General features: G+C 40.0%; 1 protein-coding gene across 2 annotated transcripts in view; it reads right to left on the bottom strand.

Moving 5' to 3' along the window:
- Window positions 1–15,187, bottom strand: part of mfsd2aa (major facilitator superfamily domain containing 2aa) — a 33,342-nt gene extending 18,155 nt beyond the window's left edge. The window contains exons 1-3 of one of the 2 annotated variants that reach the window (XM_036575233.1): window positions 14,991–15,187; window positions 8,474–8,608; window positions 5,876–6,000 (exon numbers count right to left, since the gene is read on the bottom strand). In XM_036575233.1, the coding sequence (XP_036431126.1) occupies window positions 5,876–6,000; window positions 8,474–8,608; window positions 14,991–15,080 (350 nt within the window). In that variant the 5' untranslated portion in view covers window positions 15,081–15,187. Of the gene's footprint in view, window positions 1–5,875; window positions 6,001–8,473; window positions 8,612–14,990 lie in introns of both variants that reach the window. The other variant, XM_036575232.1, reaches the window with a different exon arrangement.
- Window positions 15,188–22,384: the final 7,197 nt, after the last annotated feature.

Here is a 22,384-nt window from a genome sequence, read left to right as displayed (position 1 = left end):
AAAAAAAGCCTACAGAGAGTTCAACGCACCAGACCACAGTTGTGTGAGGAGCACTTCTGTTCAGTGGGGGTTCCCAGCACGTGTTAATGAGTGAATAAACGAAGCCGCTGTTCTGTTTTCTTTCAGCTCCATAAGCGGCCAGAGCAGTTAGAGTGAGCCAACACAGCCGTCTACGGAAAATAGAGACAGTGAGTGTCGCTGATTGTGCGTTTTATATATCTAAATTCTTCCTGGCACACGTGAGCGTGTCTTTATTATCCACACAGAGCACTTCAGCTCCCCCTAAATATCATCCACATCACAAAGATCACTGGGTTATTAAATCACCACATGGCTTTAGCCTGCAGGAGAAACGCTACTTATATAAAAAATAATAGTTACTGCAGGAATTCTACTCTACAGGAGACAATAAAGGTAGAAATGCAGCAAACTAAAAAGTAATAAATATATAAAACACAAAATAATATAGATAAAAAAAAATAGTAAATAAGAAATAAGTTAACAAAATGAGTGTGGAGAAACCAGACACACTAGCACAAATTAAATAAGTTTGCTGTAACTCACATTTGTAATAAATAAATGCATAAACAAAAAAGTAAGCACCAACAAAACTGACTATATAACTGAAATAATGTAAAATAATAATAATGATAATAAATAAAATTAGCACAAATCTGACAAATAAGCACAAATGACACTAGGTGTTTCCTGTCTACAGTGAAAAATATGAATGAAATAAGCAAAAACAAACTACACTGTTAGAAATAAAGGCTCTGTGCAGGTACAGTTTTCATTAATTGAGGTACAAACAGTGTAAATGTTCCCTCAAAGCTCCTACAGTGGTTTTAAGGTCTGATTGTGAACCTTCAATAAGTTTTTCCAGGTGAAAAGTTCGTATTTGTACCTTTTCATAACCGAATGTTTTAAACAGAACAGTAAAATAAAGTCCTGGAGACGAGACGGGGTGTGTGGAGTCAGTACAGCTTAGAACATATCATTTCAGTGGATTATGGTTCAGTTATGTTCCCTGACTAAAGGAACTGAGATGGACCCCTGAGGGTTCCACCCCAGTGACGAGAGTGGAACTGACCCAGCGACAGTTTAGTACCTTTATTTCTGAGAGTGTAGACGATTATGCACAAAAAGTGAATAAGAATTAGAGTGAATAAAAAAATTTAAATAAAAAGAAATTAGTAATAAGTAAATAAAAGCCCAAATTAAATATGCACATAAGTCTCTGTAACCTTAATCTGTTTTTGTGAATTTTTTATTTTTTTAACTTAACACCAGTGCGGTTGGGGGGGGGGTGGGTGGAGAACCTGGTGGGGTTCTAGCAAGCGGTCATATTTTATAGGTAAACTCACACACTAAAAAAAACCTCTCTCGTATTACAGCAGCGCCACTGAGCCGGCAAACCACACACACACACACACACACACACACACACTCGCACTCTCTCTCCTGACCTGCAGTGACCTATCAGATTCCGCCGAGTGAGCGCTACTTTCAAACAGTCACCGTCAGACACACACTCCCTCTGATTGGTCCAACCCACCACACCACCAAATCCAGCCAATCAGAGCGAGGTTCGAGCTACACTACCCCCTTCCCCACCCCCGCCACGCTTCCTCACGCTGACTCACAGTGGAAGATGCAAATACGGCGCGGCTTTAATTCAGCGTTCATTTCGGGAAGTGAAACTAACCTTACAGACAAACTGATCGATCACAGTAGTGAACTGCGGGTTTCATATCGGCTGTTTGTCAATCAGATGTGTATCTGTTTTTACTTTAGAATCAGAATCAAGCTTTATTGGCCAGGTACTGGCCAACAAGGAGTTTGGTTTTGGTTGCAGGAGCTCACAGTGCACAGTACCAGACAGACATTAACATGTAGTGAATAAAATAAAATAAATATAAAATATAACAAAATAAAATAAAATATGCATTCCTACCATCACTCACTCAAACACACACACACACAGTCATACCTGTAAACCTTACATTGTGCAAAGTATGGGTCTAAAGTTAAAGTGCTGAGTGCAGCAGCAGTTAAAGGGTGTATATACTTTATGACTAAACGTTAAATATTTCAACAATTAAGATTCATGATCGTTTTAAAGCGTCCAAAGCTCAGCGGCTCCGTTCACACGGGAAAGCACGACCGAGTAACCACTGAGTATCTTCATTGATTAGAGATGGTGGTCACTCAACCACAAAGGGCTTGACCGAGGCAGGAAAGGTGCTTTATTTCAGTCATCACTAGAGCTATTTCTACATTTCTGTTATCTTGCACAAGACCACCTCTTCATTTCCAATTTCAACAAGGACACCTCGGGCGATTTTCCACCGCTCATTCAAAATCAAGAAGTGATCCAAACGGAACAAACTAGACTCAGCTGGTCGGAAAATTCAGCCTTTTTGTTCATTGTACGCAAATATTAACTGTCCTATTATCTTTAGGGTCAATCTGACCCCATTCAATGTACAATGTCTCTAAATAAATGAACATCATTTTTGCCTCATACTGAATGACTTTCCCTAATTCAATGGGGAAAACAGTACAACACATAAAATTAACAAGATGATATGTTTTCAGTGTCCTGTACACATTTTGTACACATCGTTGTCCTTCAGGGTCAGTTTGTGTTTTTGCAGTGGGGGGGTTTGGAGGATCTGGTGGAATTATGGTAAGCTGTCATGTTGTTATAGGTAAACTCACTCACTAAAAACACCCTCTCGTATTACAGCAGTGTCACTGTGCTGGCAAACCACACACACACACACACACACACACACTCACGCACTCTCTCTCCTGACCTGTAGTGACCCCTCAGAATCTGCCCTGTAGTGACCTATCAGAATCTGCCCTGTGAGCACCCAGACTGCTTTAGCTGTATAAAGCTAAGAAATATCAACATTTTACACACCTCTGTTTTGAGATCACTAGGACACACAATTTTATAATCTTCAAAAAACTTCCCATTTAGGGCCCCCACACCTGTAACACACCCAACCCAGCATAACCACACCTGTAACACACCCAACCCAGCATAACCACAGCTGTAACACACCCAACCCGACATAACCACAGCTGTAACACACCCAACCTGACATAACCACAGCTGTAACACACCCAACCCAGCAAAACTACACCTGTAACACACCCAACCCGACATAACCACAGCTGTAACACACCCAACCCAGCATAACCACAGCTGTAACACACCAAACCCGACATAACCACAGTTGTAACACACCCAACCCAGACATAACCAGAGTTGTAACACACCCAACCCAGCATAACCACAGTTGTAACACACCCAACCCAGCATAACCACAGCTGTAACACACCCAACCCAGCATAACCACAGCTGTAACACACCCAACCCGACATAACCACAGCTGTAACACACCCAACCCAGCATAACCACAGCTGTAACACACCCAACCCAGCATAACCACAGCTGTAACACACCCAACCCGACATAACCACAGCTGTAACACACCCAACCCGACATAACCACAGCTGTAACACACCCAACCCGACATAACCACAGTTGTAACACACCCCAACCCAGCATAACCACAGCTGTAACACAGCTAACCTAACAAAACTACACCTGTAACACACCCAACCCAACATAACCACACCTGTAACACACCTACCCTAACATGACCACACCGGCTCTAGTTCATTTTCCAGCTGCTTGAGAGACCATCAAAATTAACTGATTAACAATTTAATTGTCTTTTGGGTCATTGGATGCCACGCTAAAACTAATGTGGCTAATTAGCTACCTCACTTGCTATTTATCTAGTTGTGCTGAAAGGAACCTGTGCACTTCACTGTTCTGCGCTCACACACACCTCACAGACATGTTCACACTTACACAGAATCGTGTGTAGAATCAAACAAAACTTAGTCTTCCCTGATAAGTGTGAACATACGAGCAAAATCCCTTGTTCTGTGAAGGCTAGCATGAATGCTAACAATGTTAGCGTTAGCCTCCTAACTAGCTTAATGTCACCTTGGCAAATTCACAAAGTAATAATTCTCAAAGCCATTTTTCAAATTTTCAATTCTCAAAGCCATTTATTCACTGTTCTAGTTCACATTCTGGAGCTCTTATTGGTGAAGCAATACTGCTTTATGAGTTTATTTTCACTTGGAAGAGTAAAATTCAGCTAAATTGTTGTTAGCTTCAGCTACAAGTGTTAGCAAAGACCGAGAAGAACACAGTTAGGTGCCATTAGTTGGTACGGATCTTGAAGCCTTCAGACTTCAGCCTACACCATTAACAGGACTGGATCGGGTTTGTTGTTTTAATCCTCCAATATCTGATTCAGTCAATCAAATCATTTCCAATAGCAGGGCTAAACTAAACAACCAGTAAAGCAGGAGCAGCTGTTTGGTGAATCGGGCAAGGAGGAAAATGTAATCACTTCTAGACTCTGACGTACATGCCAACTCAAATCCCACCACACCCCATCGCGCCACACTCTCACACTACCATGGGCTCTGTTGCCATGGTTACTACCCGTATCTCTGAATCAAAGAACAGAGATGGGAAGTTTTCCCCTCCGAATATCCACACACTCTTCACCCTTCCTCTGGCATTCTTTCATTGGCATTCAGACCGCAGGAACATGAGTTACCAAACAGCTGTGACGCATCATGAGCCAAACGGGGAAAAAAAGGGTGGATGAGGCGATGCAGTGATAAGAAGAAGCATAAAAATAAATAAAAATGTTAAAAAATTGCACGGATGAATGTCACAGACTGCAACTTTCACACCTTTTTCATTCTGTTGCATTGCTGGCACAAAACTTTAACATGGGAACCTCGTAGAAGAAATGAGAAAAGTACATTACTTTCCATTAATGTCCACTAAAATAAAGAGACTTATTAATTTTTTTACATAGTTTTAAAGATTTTTTTTTATATAAAAGTAATGAAATGACAACCTGTTTGGTGCCTTTATGAAGTAAGTGTAGAGGCGTCTTTTTGCAAATTTAAGCATTTAATAATCCTTTTTTTTTGGCAATTTGAAACACTGAGTCTTATTTTAAAAAAATGCTAAAAGGGAACCCTACAAATTTTTGCTAAATTTCTGCAAAATTAAATGCTTAAGATGTAAACGGAGTTGTTCAGAGTGGTTTGGTGTGAAGAGCTCTGTCCTAGAGAAACTTAACCAGTGATAGGATCCAGACGTCCACCTCTACATGCTCCCTGACATAAAGTTATTACATGAAATGGTTATGAATTCACTGCCTGATGTCTGAGACACTGTTTTTTATGATAGTTTTCAGTAATTTTAAAATCCATTCATGGTGGAGGGATGCATGCAGGCTGATATGAGGAAAAATAGTCCCCAAAGAAAACTTATTATTCCAGATTTTCCACTATTTTCCATCATCAACATTCCATATAAACTCAGAAGACTCGTGTTGGTTCACTGGTGGCTCTGGATAGTAAATAAAATGTCTATATTAGAGTTGTAGACATGGTGACCCCTGGTTCCTATCACCACCACTGTAAAGACATCTGAACCATTTCTCACGAAACCGCTCTGAATTACTCTGTTTACATCTCGTACAATCAATTATGCAGGAATTTGGAAAAATCGGTGGAATTCCCCTTAGGGTTAGGATGGTCCTCCATCATTTAGTGCAATGTTCCGACTGTCATTAGCAGTTAGTGTCCTCCTCCAAGTGTGTTGAGCCCCAATAATGTGTTGGCAGCAGTTTGTGAAGATGTGGAGGAGCTTTACATGCATGTTAGCCTTTACACTCCCACTGTGCAATAGAAGGAGACCTAGCAAGCTGTTGGAAGAAAAAATAAGTAAATAAACGTAAGAATATGTGGAGCTCACCAGGGCATCATTCGGCCGTGACGTGTCCAAGGACTCCTGCTCACCATGAAGCCGACAGTGGGGTCAGTCACAGCGTCCCAAGCCCTCCCAACGAACAGGATTATAGATGCATAGAATGGGTCCAACTGCGCGCGGGCGCGCGAGAGAGAGAGAGAGAGAGAGAGAGAGAGAGAGAGAGAGAGAGAGAGAGAGAGAGAGAGAGAGAGAATCATTTTTTCAACAAAAAAAAATATTTAAATGAAACTAGAGTGAAAAGATAAATATGAAGAAGACTGAAGTTATAACAACAAGAAAGATGGCTGACTTTTCCAGCTTTTGCCTACTTGGATCATTTATTAAAGATCTAGCATTCAAGAAATGCGACAGAGATCTGCGCTCAGCAGGACAAGGATGAAGAAGCTTGTAAAGATCTTCAAATGCAACGATTTGTCTGTAAAAACAAAGATCAGAACCGTCCAGGCTTTGGTTTTGTTCTGTGGTTCTATGGATGTGAAAGCTGAACAGCAAACAAGTGAGACTGAAAAAATATAGATGTCTTTGAACTTCGGAGTTCGTGAATATTTGAGAGTTCCTCTCCTTCGATGGCAAAGAACCCAAACAGCTGTGGTTAAACATCCTCAAACAAATCCGGCCTCACTTCTCACTCGAGGCCTCACTGTGGATACATGCTGAGAAAAACCTCACTGTTGGGCCTTTGAGCGAGGCACTTAACCCTTTCTGCTCCAGAAGCACTGTATCTTGGCTGACCTGCGCTCTAACCCCAGGTTTTTAAGCTGGGATGCGCAAAGAAAGGAATTTTGTTGTTCTGTGCAAGTGTTTAAGTATAACGACAAAAATGTACTTAACAACAACAACAACAACACAACACAACAACAACAACAACAACAACAACAAAAAAAACTTTAATCAGAATCAAACAAAAAAATAACCCAAGAATTAATGATTTTAAACGAGGGGCACAATGGGGTCACGTCAGGGGACAGAAATGGTTACATTTTAATGAAAAGTAATCACCCTGGTGGGAGAGGAGGGGCGAACTGACCGTGCCGGACGGTGGAGATATAATTGTGTAACAGTGTAAATCAGCAGGAGGTGGAGTGGAGGCGCAGGACTGAGTTATTGGTGCTGAAGGCTGCTAAAAGTTAATGTACCACACATAAAAACACTGATACAAAGGCTGAAATGGCCGTTTCTGTTGCTCTGACTCCCACTGAGCGTGTATGTTGGTGTGTGTGAGAATCAGCAGGAGTGCGAAAGTGAGAACTGAACCAAAATTAATAATCAGCACACAATGGAGCCTCTCAGAGACAAAAAGCCTTTAACGTCACCACGGAGGGAAAATGTTATCATCCGTATGTAAATATAAACTGGAGTAAATATGCAAATGACAAACCTAACGAACTTCCTTATGGAACAGGCAAGAGTTGCAGCCAGACTGAGGCTGCGTTACAGAGAGGAAGAACAATTAATCAGCAAAGTCTTCATTAGTCATCACCAACGCCAGCTATGGAAAAAATATGCAGTTTCATTTAAAAAGCGCTCTATAAAATGATCCACACAGTCGTTCTGACAGACTGTAATACACTACAGGAAGTGTAGGGGGCGATATAGCTTCTACTGTTTCATTTATAATGCTCGTATGATGAAGACGAAGACACTTCAGGTCGTTCCATCAGAAATCATGACTTTTTTTTATTTCTGTTTATAACAAATATTTCCCAAGTTAGCCTACAGGCTACTGTTATTATATCACATTATTGGCATTAAGTTATCAGGCTGAGCTACACTAAACTGTCTATTCTAAACAGGCCTCGCATTTATTATCTTTTTAAAAACTATAAAAATATCAGATTGAACTGATCTGTTTTAGCCAAACCACAGTAAGACGTGCTGCTCCAGAATGCTGTTTATTTTCCTCTTCTGATGACTGTCAGTCAAAGATACATTACTATATAAAAGTAAACAGATTATGTGACAAATACGATTTATTTTTGTACACCTTTAAGCTATGGATAGCTTGCTGTCTGGCTTTTAAGTTAGTGATGCAGTGATATGGATTTGATACCTGATAATTAGCACTTTGTTGTGGCTAACACTGATATCTATAACCTCATTTGACCTTTTTTGCATTTAAAAACAAATTCACACTACACTATATTACATGCAATGAGTCCAAAACAGGTTAAAAGATGGATCATGGGTCTTAATCAGCCACTTCTTGAGGAATTATTGTACCTTTTTTTATTATTTTATGTAAACATGTATACATTATTTAGTAGGCACTATTGTGTAGAACATTTCTCTTCACTACCCAAATGTTCTTAATGTGGTGTGCTTTACTGGAAGGGTTAATAATCCCTGAACCCTGATCCTTGTTTGTCATTATCACTATGCTATCCATTTGCATGGATACGGATCCCCTTTTTGCACTGTAAAGGGAAGATGTCACACGTGATAAACTATTAGTTATTTATCGGCCCGATAATCTTGATGTTTTCCCCTCATTTGTCAGCATATGTCAGCCAGACTTGAGCAAAATACCAGACTGGAGCACTAAAGCTGGTAAATGTAAACACAGCCCGAGAGGGGTGGCCTCACCTGAGCCACGTCCAGCAGGTAGATTTGCAGGAAGAAGCCCAGAGCGCTTCCTGTAATCTGATATGGCGCTCCTCCGATGGCATAACACAGTTTACTGCATATGGAGAGATTCTTATTCGTCTTCTTTTCCTTCTCCTTCTGAAACAGAGAGAGATAAAAAAGGAAATATGAGGAGGATGAGAAATCAGAAAAGATAATAATAAAAGGGCGAAAGAAAAACAAAAAACAAAAAAGCAGTTCAGGTTGGATTATTTGCAGCACTTGTTCTCCATATTTACATAAGAGTGTTCTACAGTATCGGGATTCAGCGTGAGAACCCGCCCTGAGCAGCTGGACACCTTTGAGCGCTCCATTAAGACAGAAATGTGATCACACACTCGGCCCAGAACACCTCGTCTCCAACAGCGGCAGGACAGAAATGTCTTTATCAGGTCTGAAAGTGCATGAGAACTCCTGAAGATGGTAGAGATAAGCGAGAGTCGATGGACACGTTTGCTTGCAGTGCCACAGCTGGACCTGGGTGATAAAACGCTTAATAAAATGATTCATGATGATTAGTATCATCAGATAACTTTTTTTTTTTAATTATCAACATCCAACTGATGCTTAGATTTCACTGCCAAATTAAAACTATTTATTTAAATATTTATTGCCCTCCAAAAGAGCAGGAAGGGATATTGTGCTAAAATATCTGCACTGTATTAATTTTACAGCATTCATAACACGTCAGAAATAAAACCTATATTTCTCTCTAATGCTAATCCAGGAAGGTTTAGTCCCAATTTATACATTTTATAAATGCATGTGTATCGGCATCCACATCAGCAGATATGTACGTGAACAATATCAGATACTGGCTCAATGATTATTATCAAACTTTTTCTTCAAAATCAATCATGGACATTTGAGGTATTTCTTCAAAATAATATTCAGTCCAATTTTAAACCCTATAGAGAATATTTAGTCAATATTTGAACCCTATAGAGAAAATTTAGTTCAGATTTAAACCCTATAGAAAATATTTAGTCCAGATTTAAACCCTATAAAGAAAATGTAGTCCAGATTTAAACCCTATAAAGAATATTTAGTCCCGATTTAAACCCTATAAAGAATATTTAGTCCAGACTTAAACCCTATAGAGAATATTTAGTCCGAATTTGAACACTATAGAGAATATTTAATCCGGATTTGAACACTATAGAGAATACTTAATCCGGATTTTAGCCCTATAAAGAATATTTAGTCCAGATATAAACCATATAGAAAATATTTAGTCCAGATTCAAACCCTGTAGTGAATATTTGGTCACATGTTAACCACAAACTAGCTCAGCAGTGTTTTTCAGCTGTCTGAAGCCGTCAATGCTGAGTGGATCAATACTGACTCTTCTTTCTGTAAAAGACTGTCTGCAAATTTACACACTAAACTCAAAACATTTAAAGAAATCAAAGAGAAAAGCTCTCTCATGCTAACTTGTTGCATCTTATCTTGTGTATTATGCGTTTAATTCTTGCTAACTTACTGACTAATGATTTGTTGTCAACACCAATAAACGCTTTAATAAGAGCTTTAATAACTGATCAGCTGATGTAGTTTTGTCACTCAGAAATAACAGACTGAAATAGTTTTACTTAAACTGTAATACGGTTGTCAACTGTCAAGTTTCTTCAACTCAAACTGTTGCTGAGATGTTGTTCTTATGTAACATTTAAAGTGACATCATCTGTGCGATACTGGCAGGGTTTCCACCAATGCTGATGAACGGGGAATCTTAATTGTGGTCAATTTTTAATTGGTCAGACATAATCAGAGACTTTGGTCAGTCTTAATCTGGCCTCATTAGCCACAGTTTTATTCTGTAACTTTCTGCATTCCAGCCGTGATCGTAACAAGGACGGGCATTGTGAATTTCTGTGATCGCTATTCAAGTATTTGATCACAAACCCCTGTAACAACATCGTCCAACAAGCCCACGCTCAATAGCATTAGGCGCCAAGGTCACTAGAGTTCACCCAGATGGTGGTACTAGGACTCTCTGATTGGCTGCTGTGTCTCATTCCGACACTGTGATTGGCTGCTGGTGTGGTATGTTGGGTCCCACAAGCACACCACTAGTTCACAGTGTGGTAAACAGGAATTTTACTTCATTCCACCAATCGCTCGCCCTTTTCCTTCCACGGACCAATCACAGCAAAGGTCCCACCTACTGTAAACCAATGGCAGACAGTACTGAGACTGAGCCGTGCAAAGCCTCTTAGCTTCAAGACTGAAGTCTGAAAGCTGATGAAGAATGTAGACATTTCCAAACACGGCCACTCAACAACGTGCAGGTCCACACTGAGCGTTTTACTCTGCGACAAACCAATATAAACAACTCGGACAACATGCGTCTCACAGCTTTAAATGAATTTAGAGGCAATCTAAACCACTTTTAGTAGTTTTTTTGGAAAGTAAGCAAATGCATAGACCAAAAAACATCAATTAGCCATTGACAGCGTTACAAAATAAATAAAAGCAAGTAGGGCTTGCAAGTGGAATATCTAATTGCAATTTTCCTGGCCAATAGCGTGAGTGCGATTTAAATTGTAATTATTGTCAATAAATTAATGTTCAGGCCTGTTATTTTGGCCAAGAAGAACAAAATGCTGTACACACAGTCATTCTGACAGACTGTAATACACTACAGGAAGTGTAGGGGGCGATATGGCTTCTACTGTTTCATTTAAAAAGCTCTATAATGTTCATATGATCCACACAGTCACTCTGACAGACTGTAATACACTACAGGAAGTGTAGGGGGCGATATGGCTTCTACTGTTTCATTTAAAAAGCTCTAGAATGTTCATATGATCCACACAGTCACTCTGACAGACTGTAATACACTACAGGAAGTGTAGGGGGTGATATGGCTTCTACTGTTTCATTTAAAAAGCTCTAGAATGTTCATATGATCCACACAGTCACTCTGACAGACTGTAATACACTACAGGAAGTGTAGGGGGCGATATGGCTTCTACTGTTTCATTTAAAAAGCCTCTATAATGTTCATATGATCCACACAGTCACTCTGACAGACTGTAATACACTACAGGAAGTGTAGGGGGCGATATGGCTTCTACTGTTTCATTGCAGTATAAAAAGAAATCATTTAATCACACTGATTGAACTAATACAGCAATATTCCACTGTAGTATGAGAAGAATGGCAGTGCAAAGTGAGTGCAAACCACATACAGCATAACAGTTTGATTAGTCAATTTAATTACAAATAATCTGAAGCAATAGAAATAAAAAATAATCTGTTGTCACAGTTTTACTACAGGAGTGCATGTGAGAAGCCCATATTTACTATATGAAACACGCCAGTACCTCTAATGGCACTGTCCAGTGAAGGTCGTAAAGGTCACGACCCCTATAACTTTTAGGCTGTGGCAAGTGTGCTCGGCTTTGCAGAGGAATCAGAATGGCCACCGTCCACACCCTGTGTCCACTGAAAAGTCTTACTGTAGGCTTAGTCAAGAATCTGAGCCCCATTTCCACATTTCTCCGCGCTTGTAAGAACTCAAATCCTGTGATGCAATCATTAATACAACTATTAGCACAATAACAGACTGAGGTTTTGTTGGTAGGAGTCTCTACTAACACACAGTTTACAATAATAAACCATATCCCTGTAAATTTTCCAACTGCACAGACCGTTTTAATGTTAAAGCAAATGACCTTTTTTGGTTTTAATTCAAACCCACACTGTTAGTAATAAAGGTTCTGTTCAGGTACATTTTTCGTTCATCAAGGTACAAACTGTGTAAATGTTCCCTCAAAGGTTCAACAGTGGTTTAAGGTCTAATTGTGAACCTTAAATAAGTTTTTCCAGGTGAAAAGTTCGTATTTGTACCTTTTCATAACCAAATGTTTTAAAACAGATCAATAAAATAAAAGCCTGGAGACGAGACGGGGTGTGTGGAGTCAGTACAGCGGATTATGGTTCAGTTATGTTCCCTGACTAAAGGTACTGACATGGAGCCTTAAGGGAACCACCCCAGTGACAAGAGGGGCACTGACCCAGTGACAGTTTAGTACCTGTATTTCTGAGAGTGCACTCTACTAAGACCGCATTAACTGTAATAGTACGACCACACCCTTCCTTTAGAGGCCAGGGTAGAACTGAAATCAACCTCAAACGTATTTTAAATCCATTATTTTAACTAAATTAACCTCATATACAAGTTCTTCACACACTGAAATCCCAAAAAATGGTTTGTATTTGTTCTTACGATGCTCTGGCGACTAAATTTGTGCCCAAATTTTGCATTTGCACCCATACTGGCCAACGTTACCAATTCCATTATATACACCGATCAGGCATAACATTATGACCACCTCCTTGTTTCTACGCTCATTGTCCATTTTATCAGCTCCACTTACTATATAGGTGCACTTTGTAGTTCTACAGTTACAGACTGTAGTCCATCTGTTTCTCTGATACTTTGTTAGCCCCCTTTTACCCTGTGCTTCCGTGGTCAGGACCCCCATGGACCCTCACAGAGCAGGTACTGTTTGGGTGGTGGATCATTCTCAGCACTGCAGTAACACTGACGTGGTGGTGGTGTGTTAGTGTGTGTTGTGCTGGTCTGAGTGGATCAGACACAGCAGTGCTGCTGGAGTTTTTAAACACCTCAGTGTCACTGCTGGACTGAGAATAGTCCACCAACCAAAAATACCCAGCCAACAGCATCCTGTGGGCAGCGTCCTGTGACCACTGATGAAGGACTAGAGGATGACCAACACAAACTGTGCAGCAGCAGATGAGCTATCGTCTCTGACTTTACACCTACAAGGTGGACTGACAAGGTAGGAGTGTCTAATAGAGTGGACAGTGAGTGGACACAGTGTTTAAAAACTCCATCAGCCCTGCTGTGTCTGATCCACTCGTGTATTATATCTCATCTAAACAGAAACATACACCACAAACAGTTTTTAAGGATTTGCTGCATTTTAACCTCAATATCTGACCTCACCCTGTGGTTATTCTGCAGGATGGACACCATCCATCTCTCTGGGATTCTGGGGAATCTCCAGCTCATATCTATTAGCTCACCATTAGCTTCAGAAGATCTTGATTAGCTGGAGTTAAGTGTAACAGATCAGGGCTGGAGATAAAGCTCTGGCGCCACTAAAGGCTGTGTGAGAATGAGAAACGCTCGATAACAGAAAACAGAAGGTTCTAACTGATGGATCTGATCATGCTGGAACTTAACCCTGAAGATTCTGGTCATGACAGCTGAAAGTGAGTCACATAAACGAGGGAAAACGAGCTGTAATTCACACCTCTGAACATCAGTTCCTGTAATCAAGCAGCACTTTGGATTAAAAGAGGCTGGAAAAGGTTCACAAAGACATCCATAATCAGACCATACGATCATAAAACTGAGCAAGAAGATGAGACATGAGTAATTTCATGCTGACATGGTTCTTTACATGAGGAAATGGTTCTTCAGATTGATGAGACTGCATTGCATATAGTTCTGTATAGAACCTTTTAAACAATAGTCCTATATAGCACCAAAAAAGGTTCTTCTATCGTTACAAGCTTGACTTCGCAACTACAGCGGAACCCTTTTAGGTGCTATACAGAAACATTATTAAAAAAAGATCTTCAAAAGGTAAAGCAAAAAGGCTCTCTAAAGAACCACGAACACTCAAGGAACCCTCTGCATGATGAAATGGTTCTAGATTGATGGAGAATGTGCTGTCGATGGTTCTATCCGGAACTTTTTTTGAAAAAGCTTGATATCATAACAAGAGAAGAACCTTTTTGGGTGCCATACAGGACCCTTTTCTTAAATGTTCTAGATGTAACCATCTACAGCACATTCCGAAAAACCCTTTCCCCCCATGCAAAAGAACCCTGTAATCATGCAAAGGGTTCTTTGAGTGTTCAGAGTTAAAACCCTTGAAGAACCATCTTTTTAAGAGTATATAACTTACACCACATTCTCCATCGATCTGAGGGACCATTTCACCACGCAAAGAACCATTTAGGCATACAAATGGCTGTACACAGAACTCATGGTTCTAAAGAGAACCCTTTTCATTACTAAAGGAACCATTTTTTACAAGAGTGAAGTTTATAAAGGGGAAAAATCAGGTTATTTCTAGGCTGGAAATCAACTCTTTCGCTATGAATGAGGTGTGTTGAGCTCACACACACACACACTCAGCTGAAGCCGGGTGCCACATGCTCGTGTCCACGTTGACTAACACTGTACCCCCCTAAAAACAAACTTAAGTCCATTTCTGCTGAAATAAATCAGGTATTAAACACAATAAAACACTAAAAACACCTACATGTGTTTAACATTTGCTCCTGAGATGCGATTCTGGTACTACAGCCATTAAATGTAGCTCGTTTTGCTCCCTGACTATCACTCTGTTCCACACAGAGCAGACAGCGCAGAGCATCAGGCGTCGTTAACAGCGGCTTGTTTGATGTGTTTATGTGATTCTTTGCTGGTTACCTTGGCGCTTTTGATTCCATCTGGAGTTATAGGTTTCACCGAAGGCAGCAGAGTGGACGGAAACTGCTCAGCCCCCTCTCCTCTCGCCATCTCAGACTGGATCTTGTCCGAATATCCTCCGTGTTAAAGCCCAGTTCAGCTCTCACTGTCTGAGTTCAGCTCTCACTGTCTAAGTTCAGCATCAGACGAAACCGTTAACAAAACGCGGCTCGAGCTCTTTCCTTTCCGCTCTTTGAATAAAACGTCAGACCACGCCTTCCTCACGCCATGCCGCTTTGATTGGCAGACGCAGCCCTCGCGCTCAGAAGGTGATTTAGTCATTTTAATTAGCTTCATGTATATATATATATGAAGCTAATTAAAATTAGGTGGTGGATCATTCTCAGCACTGCAGTAACACTGACGTGGTGGTGGTGTGTTAGTGTGTGTTGTGCTGGTCTGAGTGGATCAGACACAGCAGTGCTGCTGGAGTTTTTAAACACCTCAGTGTCACTGCTGGACTGAGAATAGTCCACCAACCAAAAATATCCAGCCAACAGCGTCCTGTGGGCAGCAATAGAGTGGACAGTGAGTGGACACAGTGTGTAAAACTCCAGCAGCACTGCTGTGTCTGATCCACTCAGACCAGCGCAACACACACTAACACACCACCACCGAGTCAGTGTTACTGCAGTGCTGAGAATGACCCACCATCCAAATAATACCTGCTCTGTGAGGGTCCATGGGGGTCCTGACCACTGAAGAACAGGGTAAAAGGGGGCTGGCAAAGTATCAGAGAAACAGATGGACTACAGTCTGTAACTGTAGAACTACAAAGTGCACCTATATAGTAAGTGGAGCTGATAAAATGGACAATGAGCGTAGAAACAAGGAGGTGGTCATAATGTTATGCCTGATCGGTGTTAAGAACATAAATAATATGCTAATTGTATGCCTGTTGAAATTATCATCAAAACTGATTTCCATATAGACACTAGTGTAAAATAGCTTCATACTAGTGGCTAATCAGACAGTTCAAAGGCCATGTATAAGCCAATTATAAGGTTTCTGCATTAAGCATTACTATATAATGACATTCACAACTGACTGATATTCATAACTGCATGGCAGTTATCTTTTATCTAAGTGTAAACAAAATGTAAAAAAAAATAATTTCAGAAAATCTTAAAAATCACCACTGTGACTGTTCCTTTTACATCTGTGCACTCCAGGTTACCACACTGACTTTATGATTATGAATATTAAATATTGTAGTGACCCGCTGGGTGGCGTGGCTGTAGAGACTCTGGAGGAGTGGCTAAGGCTCATGGTGGGAGCACACTTCTGATACCATTGTAAGGAAGGGGGTTCTCCGAAGAACCACAGAGACGTTAAAGAGTACAACAAAGAGAAAACAGGAGCAGAAAAAAGGTAAAAAACACATCTCTCTGGATTTACTGTTAGCTCACAGGCACTATAGCTCTCTCTCCCAAGCTCGCAACCACATGCACACACACAGCCCTGCCTTTCAAAATTAAAGTCCTTGCGCACAAACTGCATAAGAATTTCTAATAACTAAATAATCAAGCTTAACATGAAAACATTTATCTGTAAGTGAACAAGTCTACATCACTGGGCATGCTCTGATGCTACAATAATGTGGACATGCTAGCAATACCACCTCTATGATTAGATCACTTTTTATTTCCCAAATGATGTGTTTAAGTGGCTGTGCTTTTAAATAATCTCACATTTTTAAAATCACACAGAGCCCATGTGCAATCCACAGATTCATATATTACTGAAGCTACTGGCAGATTTAACTGAGTTACTGGCATATTTCACTTTTTTAGGGCATATTTCACTTTTTTGGGGCATATTTCACTTTTTTGGCATATTTTACTCTGTTATTGCATATGTCACTCATTTTTTGGCATATTTTACTCTGTTATTGAATATTTCACTCATTTTTTGGCATATTTTACTCTGTTATTGAATATTTCACTCATTTTTTGGCATATTTTACTCTGTTATTGCATATTTCACTCATTTTTTGGCATATTTTACTCTGTTATTGCATATTTCACTCATTTTTTGGCATATTTTACTCTGTTATTGCATATTTCACTCATTTTTTGGCATATTTTACTCTGTTATTGAATATTTCACTCATTTTTTGGCATATTTTACTCTGTTATTGAATATTTCACTCATTTTTTGGCATATTTTACTCTGTTATTGCATATTTCACTCATTTTTTGGCATATTTTACTCTGTTATTGAATATTTCACTCATTTTTTGGCATATTTTACTCTGTTATTGCATATTTCACTCATTTTTTGGCATATTTTACTCTGTTATTGAATATTTAACTCATTTTTTGGCATATTTTACTCTGTTATTGAATATTTCACTCATTTTTTGGCATATTTTACTCTGTTATTGAATATTTCACTCATTTTTTGGCATATTTTACTCTGTTATTGAATATTTCACTCTGTTCTTTGGCAAATTTTACTCTGTTATTGAATATTTCACTCCAAATTAGATTAAATATGGATTGAGTTTCACTCTGTAGAGGCAGTTAATCTCAAGCTTTTAGAGAAATTAAACGGAGAAACAGATAAGCTAGTCATCTGACATCTCAGCCAATGCTAGCTTAGTCACATCACAACTTATGTCAGCTCAGTCTTTCAGAGGGAAAACAGTGAGTGTGTTAAGAGTTTATTAGCTGGCTCCAAACGTAATAAATCCACTAAATGATGTGGACATTTTTATTTCATTAAATATAAATGATTAGAGTGTTAAATGAACTTGGCCCAGATAGCAGACAGTTTTGAGAGGACTCTGACTTTCCTACACAAGTATTGGTTGACTACCAGGCAGATGTTAGGCATGAGGGCCAGAGTAGGGCCAGATGCTGGACAGCTTTATATGGTTTTGCCTCATGTCTAAATTTTGGCATATTTCACTCTGTTATTGCATATTTCATTTTTTTGGCATAATTCCTTCTGTTATTGCATTTTATGGCATATTTCACTCTGTTGTTACGTATTTCACTTGGTTTATTTTGGCATATGTCACCAAGTTATTACACATTGAACTGCTTTTTGGTATTTATTACTCTGTTTTGGCAAATTCCACTCTAGAATAGCCTTTTAGCAAAACTGCTAGCTAGTTAGCAAACTATTGACACTATTAATGAAGTGTTATGTTTAAAAACACTCCACAAATCCATATTAAATTCTAGGTGACTGAGGTTCACACTGTAGGGGCAGTTAATCTAAAGTCTTTCAGAGAAACAGAGAAATCAAACAGAGAAACAGATACAAGCTAATCAACTGGCATCTCAGCTAATGCTCGCTTAGCGCATCATAACTTACGTCAGCTCAACCTTTCAGATGGAAAACAGTGAGTTAGTAAAGAGATAGTTAGCTGATTCCAGACATGATAAATCCCCTGACTTATGTTGAAAGTTTTGTTAAATCTAAATGATTGGAGTATTAAATTAGTTTGAATTCGCCCAGATAGCAGACAGTTTGGTGAGGATTCTGGCCTTCCTACGTGGGTGTTCGTTGACTACCGGGCAGATTTTAGCCACAGCCATTAGTTCTGCTCACTTGACAGTGTGTGGGCCTGACCTAGGCTGAGGACCCAGCCATATAGTGGGCCAGAGCAAACCCAAGGATGTGGACCACAAGGCCTGACATATTTTGCTAACTGGGGATGTTTATTCAGAGGAGTAACCAAGGGGTGGCCAGTTCCACCGTGGAATGAAGCTTGGTCAACTTTCTGGCCACCCCAGTTATGGGGAGTGAGACAGTCAGCCATCATAAATAAAGCATTACTTATGCTATAGGATCTGCCATCAGGGTATCAATCAGGTATGACAATCTGTTGATGCTGCATTTAATAATTAGCATATCTTGCTGTGATTGACTACTTTGCTCAGTAAACAGGTGAGTGAATGTGTGCTGGGTCCGCAGAGCTGCTCTGTGAGCTACATTATGAAGTCGGCTGTCTGATGGTCAGATGAGTAAACTATCAAAAATTAGTCAGCTATGATCATTTATCAGGCTAATTACTTTTTACAGTTGAATATATGCGTGTCGTAGGTTCCCTTATGCAGCACTGAGCATTAAACTCATATGTAACCTGTAATGAACGCAGCCTAAATTAAACACTTCTGTGGCTTGTCTGTATGAAATATTTTTTTCTTAATGTTAATTTTGTGCGCTGAGAAAAAATGATGCATTTAATTTAATGGATTCAAGCACATCATTTCCTCATGAATGACTAAAATATGTTACATCAACACAGTTTTGTCTTTCAGTTTTCTTTCGGCAGTAGTTGTACTGATGTATAATCAATGTGAAAAATGATGGACAGATTTAGTTATGTACAGAGAAAAGCAAGCGCATCAATTTAGATGTCGTTTTAATACAGTAACATTATTTTATTTCTAATTTTTTACTCAGTAACTCCACCAAAATCTCTGAGCCTTACCTGGATGCCCCTTCTAAAAGATAAAGCTACACCCCTGAGGATGTTGCCACTTTCACTGCAATGCCTGCTTTATGCTTAACCTGAGCTGCGTCCTTGATTTTGCTCTGATCTTTCATTTGTAGTGATGTGGATCCACATGCTGGTGTGCTCAATGTATTTAGTGAGTAAAAGAGCTTCAGGTCAAGCAAAATCAAGAAAATCAAATGGGAGAGGAAGATTCATTCAACTGTTGAATTTATTGAATTCAACATATTGAATTTGCTTGGACTGATCCTGCCACAGTAGTCGATCACCCATAGGACTGTGTCATGACATCACATTCCCAAGCCCTACATCCAGACCTCACTAGGGAAGCATGAGGAGGCAACGTCCTTAAAGGAAGGTCTGTTCTCTTGGCCACCATCTTTGCAACACTGTCAGGCAGTTAATTACAGCCAAACAAGACCAGACTCCTCTCTGAGGAGAGACCAAAATATTTGAAACTGATGGTCAAATTTCCATTTAAAAAACATTTGAAATCACCAGTAAAATCTGACAGGCATGTCAAACTGGGGACCTTCTAAGCCAAAGTGCTGTGGAGATCAGCGTTTACCCTCATCTAACACTCTGAATTCAGTTCATTAAGGCCTTGTTCATTAGCTGATGAGCTGAATCAGGTGTGCTTAAGGTGTCAGTGTGCTGAAGTCTGCAGTGTTCTGCTCCGGAGCTGCATGCGGCTCTTTTACTGTCCTGTTGTGGCTCCACAGCAGAATCAGATTTGTATAATAAAGCTCTGCTGATCGTTCAACACAGTTTAACAATAAATGGTCTTAAACGCTGGAGTTGTGTGAGTGTAGAACTGCTGATTCACCCTTTAACCCTGAAGATCAGTGCAGACTGCCGGTCACCATAGCAACACAGACCATAATCTCACCTAGCTAGTAGCTAAGGAAAAGGCAAACAGAAAGATTTAAGACGGACATCTGTAATTTTGAGACGAATGGACTTATTTGCATTTATAATCACTCCAGCTGGTTTCCTGATACGTTTAATCTGCAAGACAAAACTGTCTCGAGGTTGAATTCAGCTTCATGTTTGAATTTTCCTGTTGCACCTCATACATACATTTAAGGTGGAACGGGAAAATTCAAAGAAGAAGCTGGAGAATGAGAAGCCACTTCACCCTCGTAAAAAGTTGAGTGTTCAGAGACATTTTACAAGAACCTGTTCTACTTTTGGAAAAGTGTCCTGCCAGAGATGTGAGAAAAGAGGCTATAGCTGAGCTAAAGTTAAAAGCAGAGCAAAGTGAGTCTGTGTTTTCGTTTATATCATATTTTATAGGCTACACTAGTACATCAGCACATACTGAGACATATTAACAGCCAAGATGGTAAAATGGACATAAAATGTTGTGGCTCCCAAGGTGGTTTGATTTTTGTTGAAAGGACAAAATGGCTCTTCTTACCATTTGGGTTGTGACCCCTGGCCTAAACCATACAACCCCCCCATCCCAGCCCACTGAAAGTAACAAAAATTGTAAAAGTTGCCAGCCCTGATACTTATAAACGAATTACAAGATTTCTGTCATTAACTTTATGTGTGTATGTGGTGGCCATTTCTCCAGGTTGTAGCACAGCGCTGACTTTATTTCTGAATATTAAATACCATCCATCCTGTCATGTTGCTCTGTATATGGGAAAAGTGACAATTCAATTGACAATTTAAATGATGTCATGCTACCGAAGTGTATCTTTAAAGCTACTGGAGGAGGACTTGAGGGTTTAGGTCAGTGTCGGCTCTACCTAATAAACAACATAAGCAGCTGCTCAGAGCCCCCATGGCAACCAGGGGGCCCCCAAACAATTTTTAAACTATTACTGTTTCATCATGTTGTCTAAGATGCTCGATTGAAGGGAAAATCGACTGATTAATCATGTCCCAAAAACAGAATGGCACCGAAAAGCAGAAAAGAAAAAGATCCAGACCTCCAGATCGAGAAAGCTGGGAAGGTTAACAAACATCATCAGAAATACACAAATTAGCCAGTTATAAATGTATATGATTTAGACATAAGCTGTGATTTAGCTTGTGGTAGTAGTTAGTAATTTTACAGTACATCAGCTAGCAAGACAGGGCTCACCAAAACATCACCCTTAGGGCCCCCAAATAGCTAGAGCCGGACACGGCTTAGACCCGGAGGCAGCCAGATTTGTTTGCAGAGGCCGTTTCACGCATGCCTGCCCAGAGCTTTTGCCATTTCTAGAGCTACAGGTCAGTACAGCGAGCGCAGACACTTATGCCTGATCTCTGCATTGTGTTCCCATTCCACAGAAAACATCCACGCTGTAGTGTCAGGGTGAAACAGAGTTTCAGAGCCCTCAAAGCTCTGCCTCTTCAGTCGGGACACGTGCGTCTGAATTTGATACCGTGGCCATCTGCTGTATCGTACACACCCACACTCCCGCACTGACACCCACGCACACCTGTTCACAGAGAGAAGAACAAGTCACAAGAGCTCAGCAGCAGTAAAGCTACAGCACTGCACAAAAGCCAGAGGCCCTCCATTCATTTAATCTCCAGTTAAAAAGTACGAGCTATTCATTTATATGGATATTTCTGGAACTCCTAACAACCACCTGGAAGACCTGGTGCACTCTTAAAAGAGCTGGTTCTTCAAGGGTTCTTTAGTAAAGAAAATGGTTCGACATAGAACCATAAACACTCAAAGAACCCTTTGCATGACTAAAATGTTCTTTGCATTGTTAAATGGTTCTTCAGACTGGTGGTGAATGTGCTGTAGATGGTTCTATATAGCACCTTTTTGAAAAGAAGAACCCTTTTTGGTGTTATATAGAACTGTTTTTAAAAAAGGTTCTATATAGCACCAAAAAGGGTTCTTCTACTGTTACAAGCTTGACATCATCACAAT

Source organism: Colossoma macropomum, unplaced genomic scaffold (genome assembly GCF_904425465.1).
Source record: "Colossoma macropomum unplaced genomic scaffold, Colossoma_macropomum, whole genome shotgun sequence".
Taxonomy (NCBI): Eukaryota; Metazoa; Chordata; class Actinopteri; order Characiformes; family Serrasalmidae; genus Colossoma; species Colossoma macropomum.
Note: the sequence above shows the minus strand (reverse complement) of the source record. Positions and strands in the feature narration are given on the sequence as shown.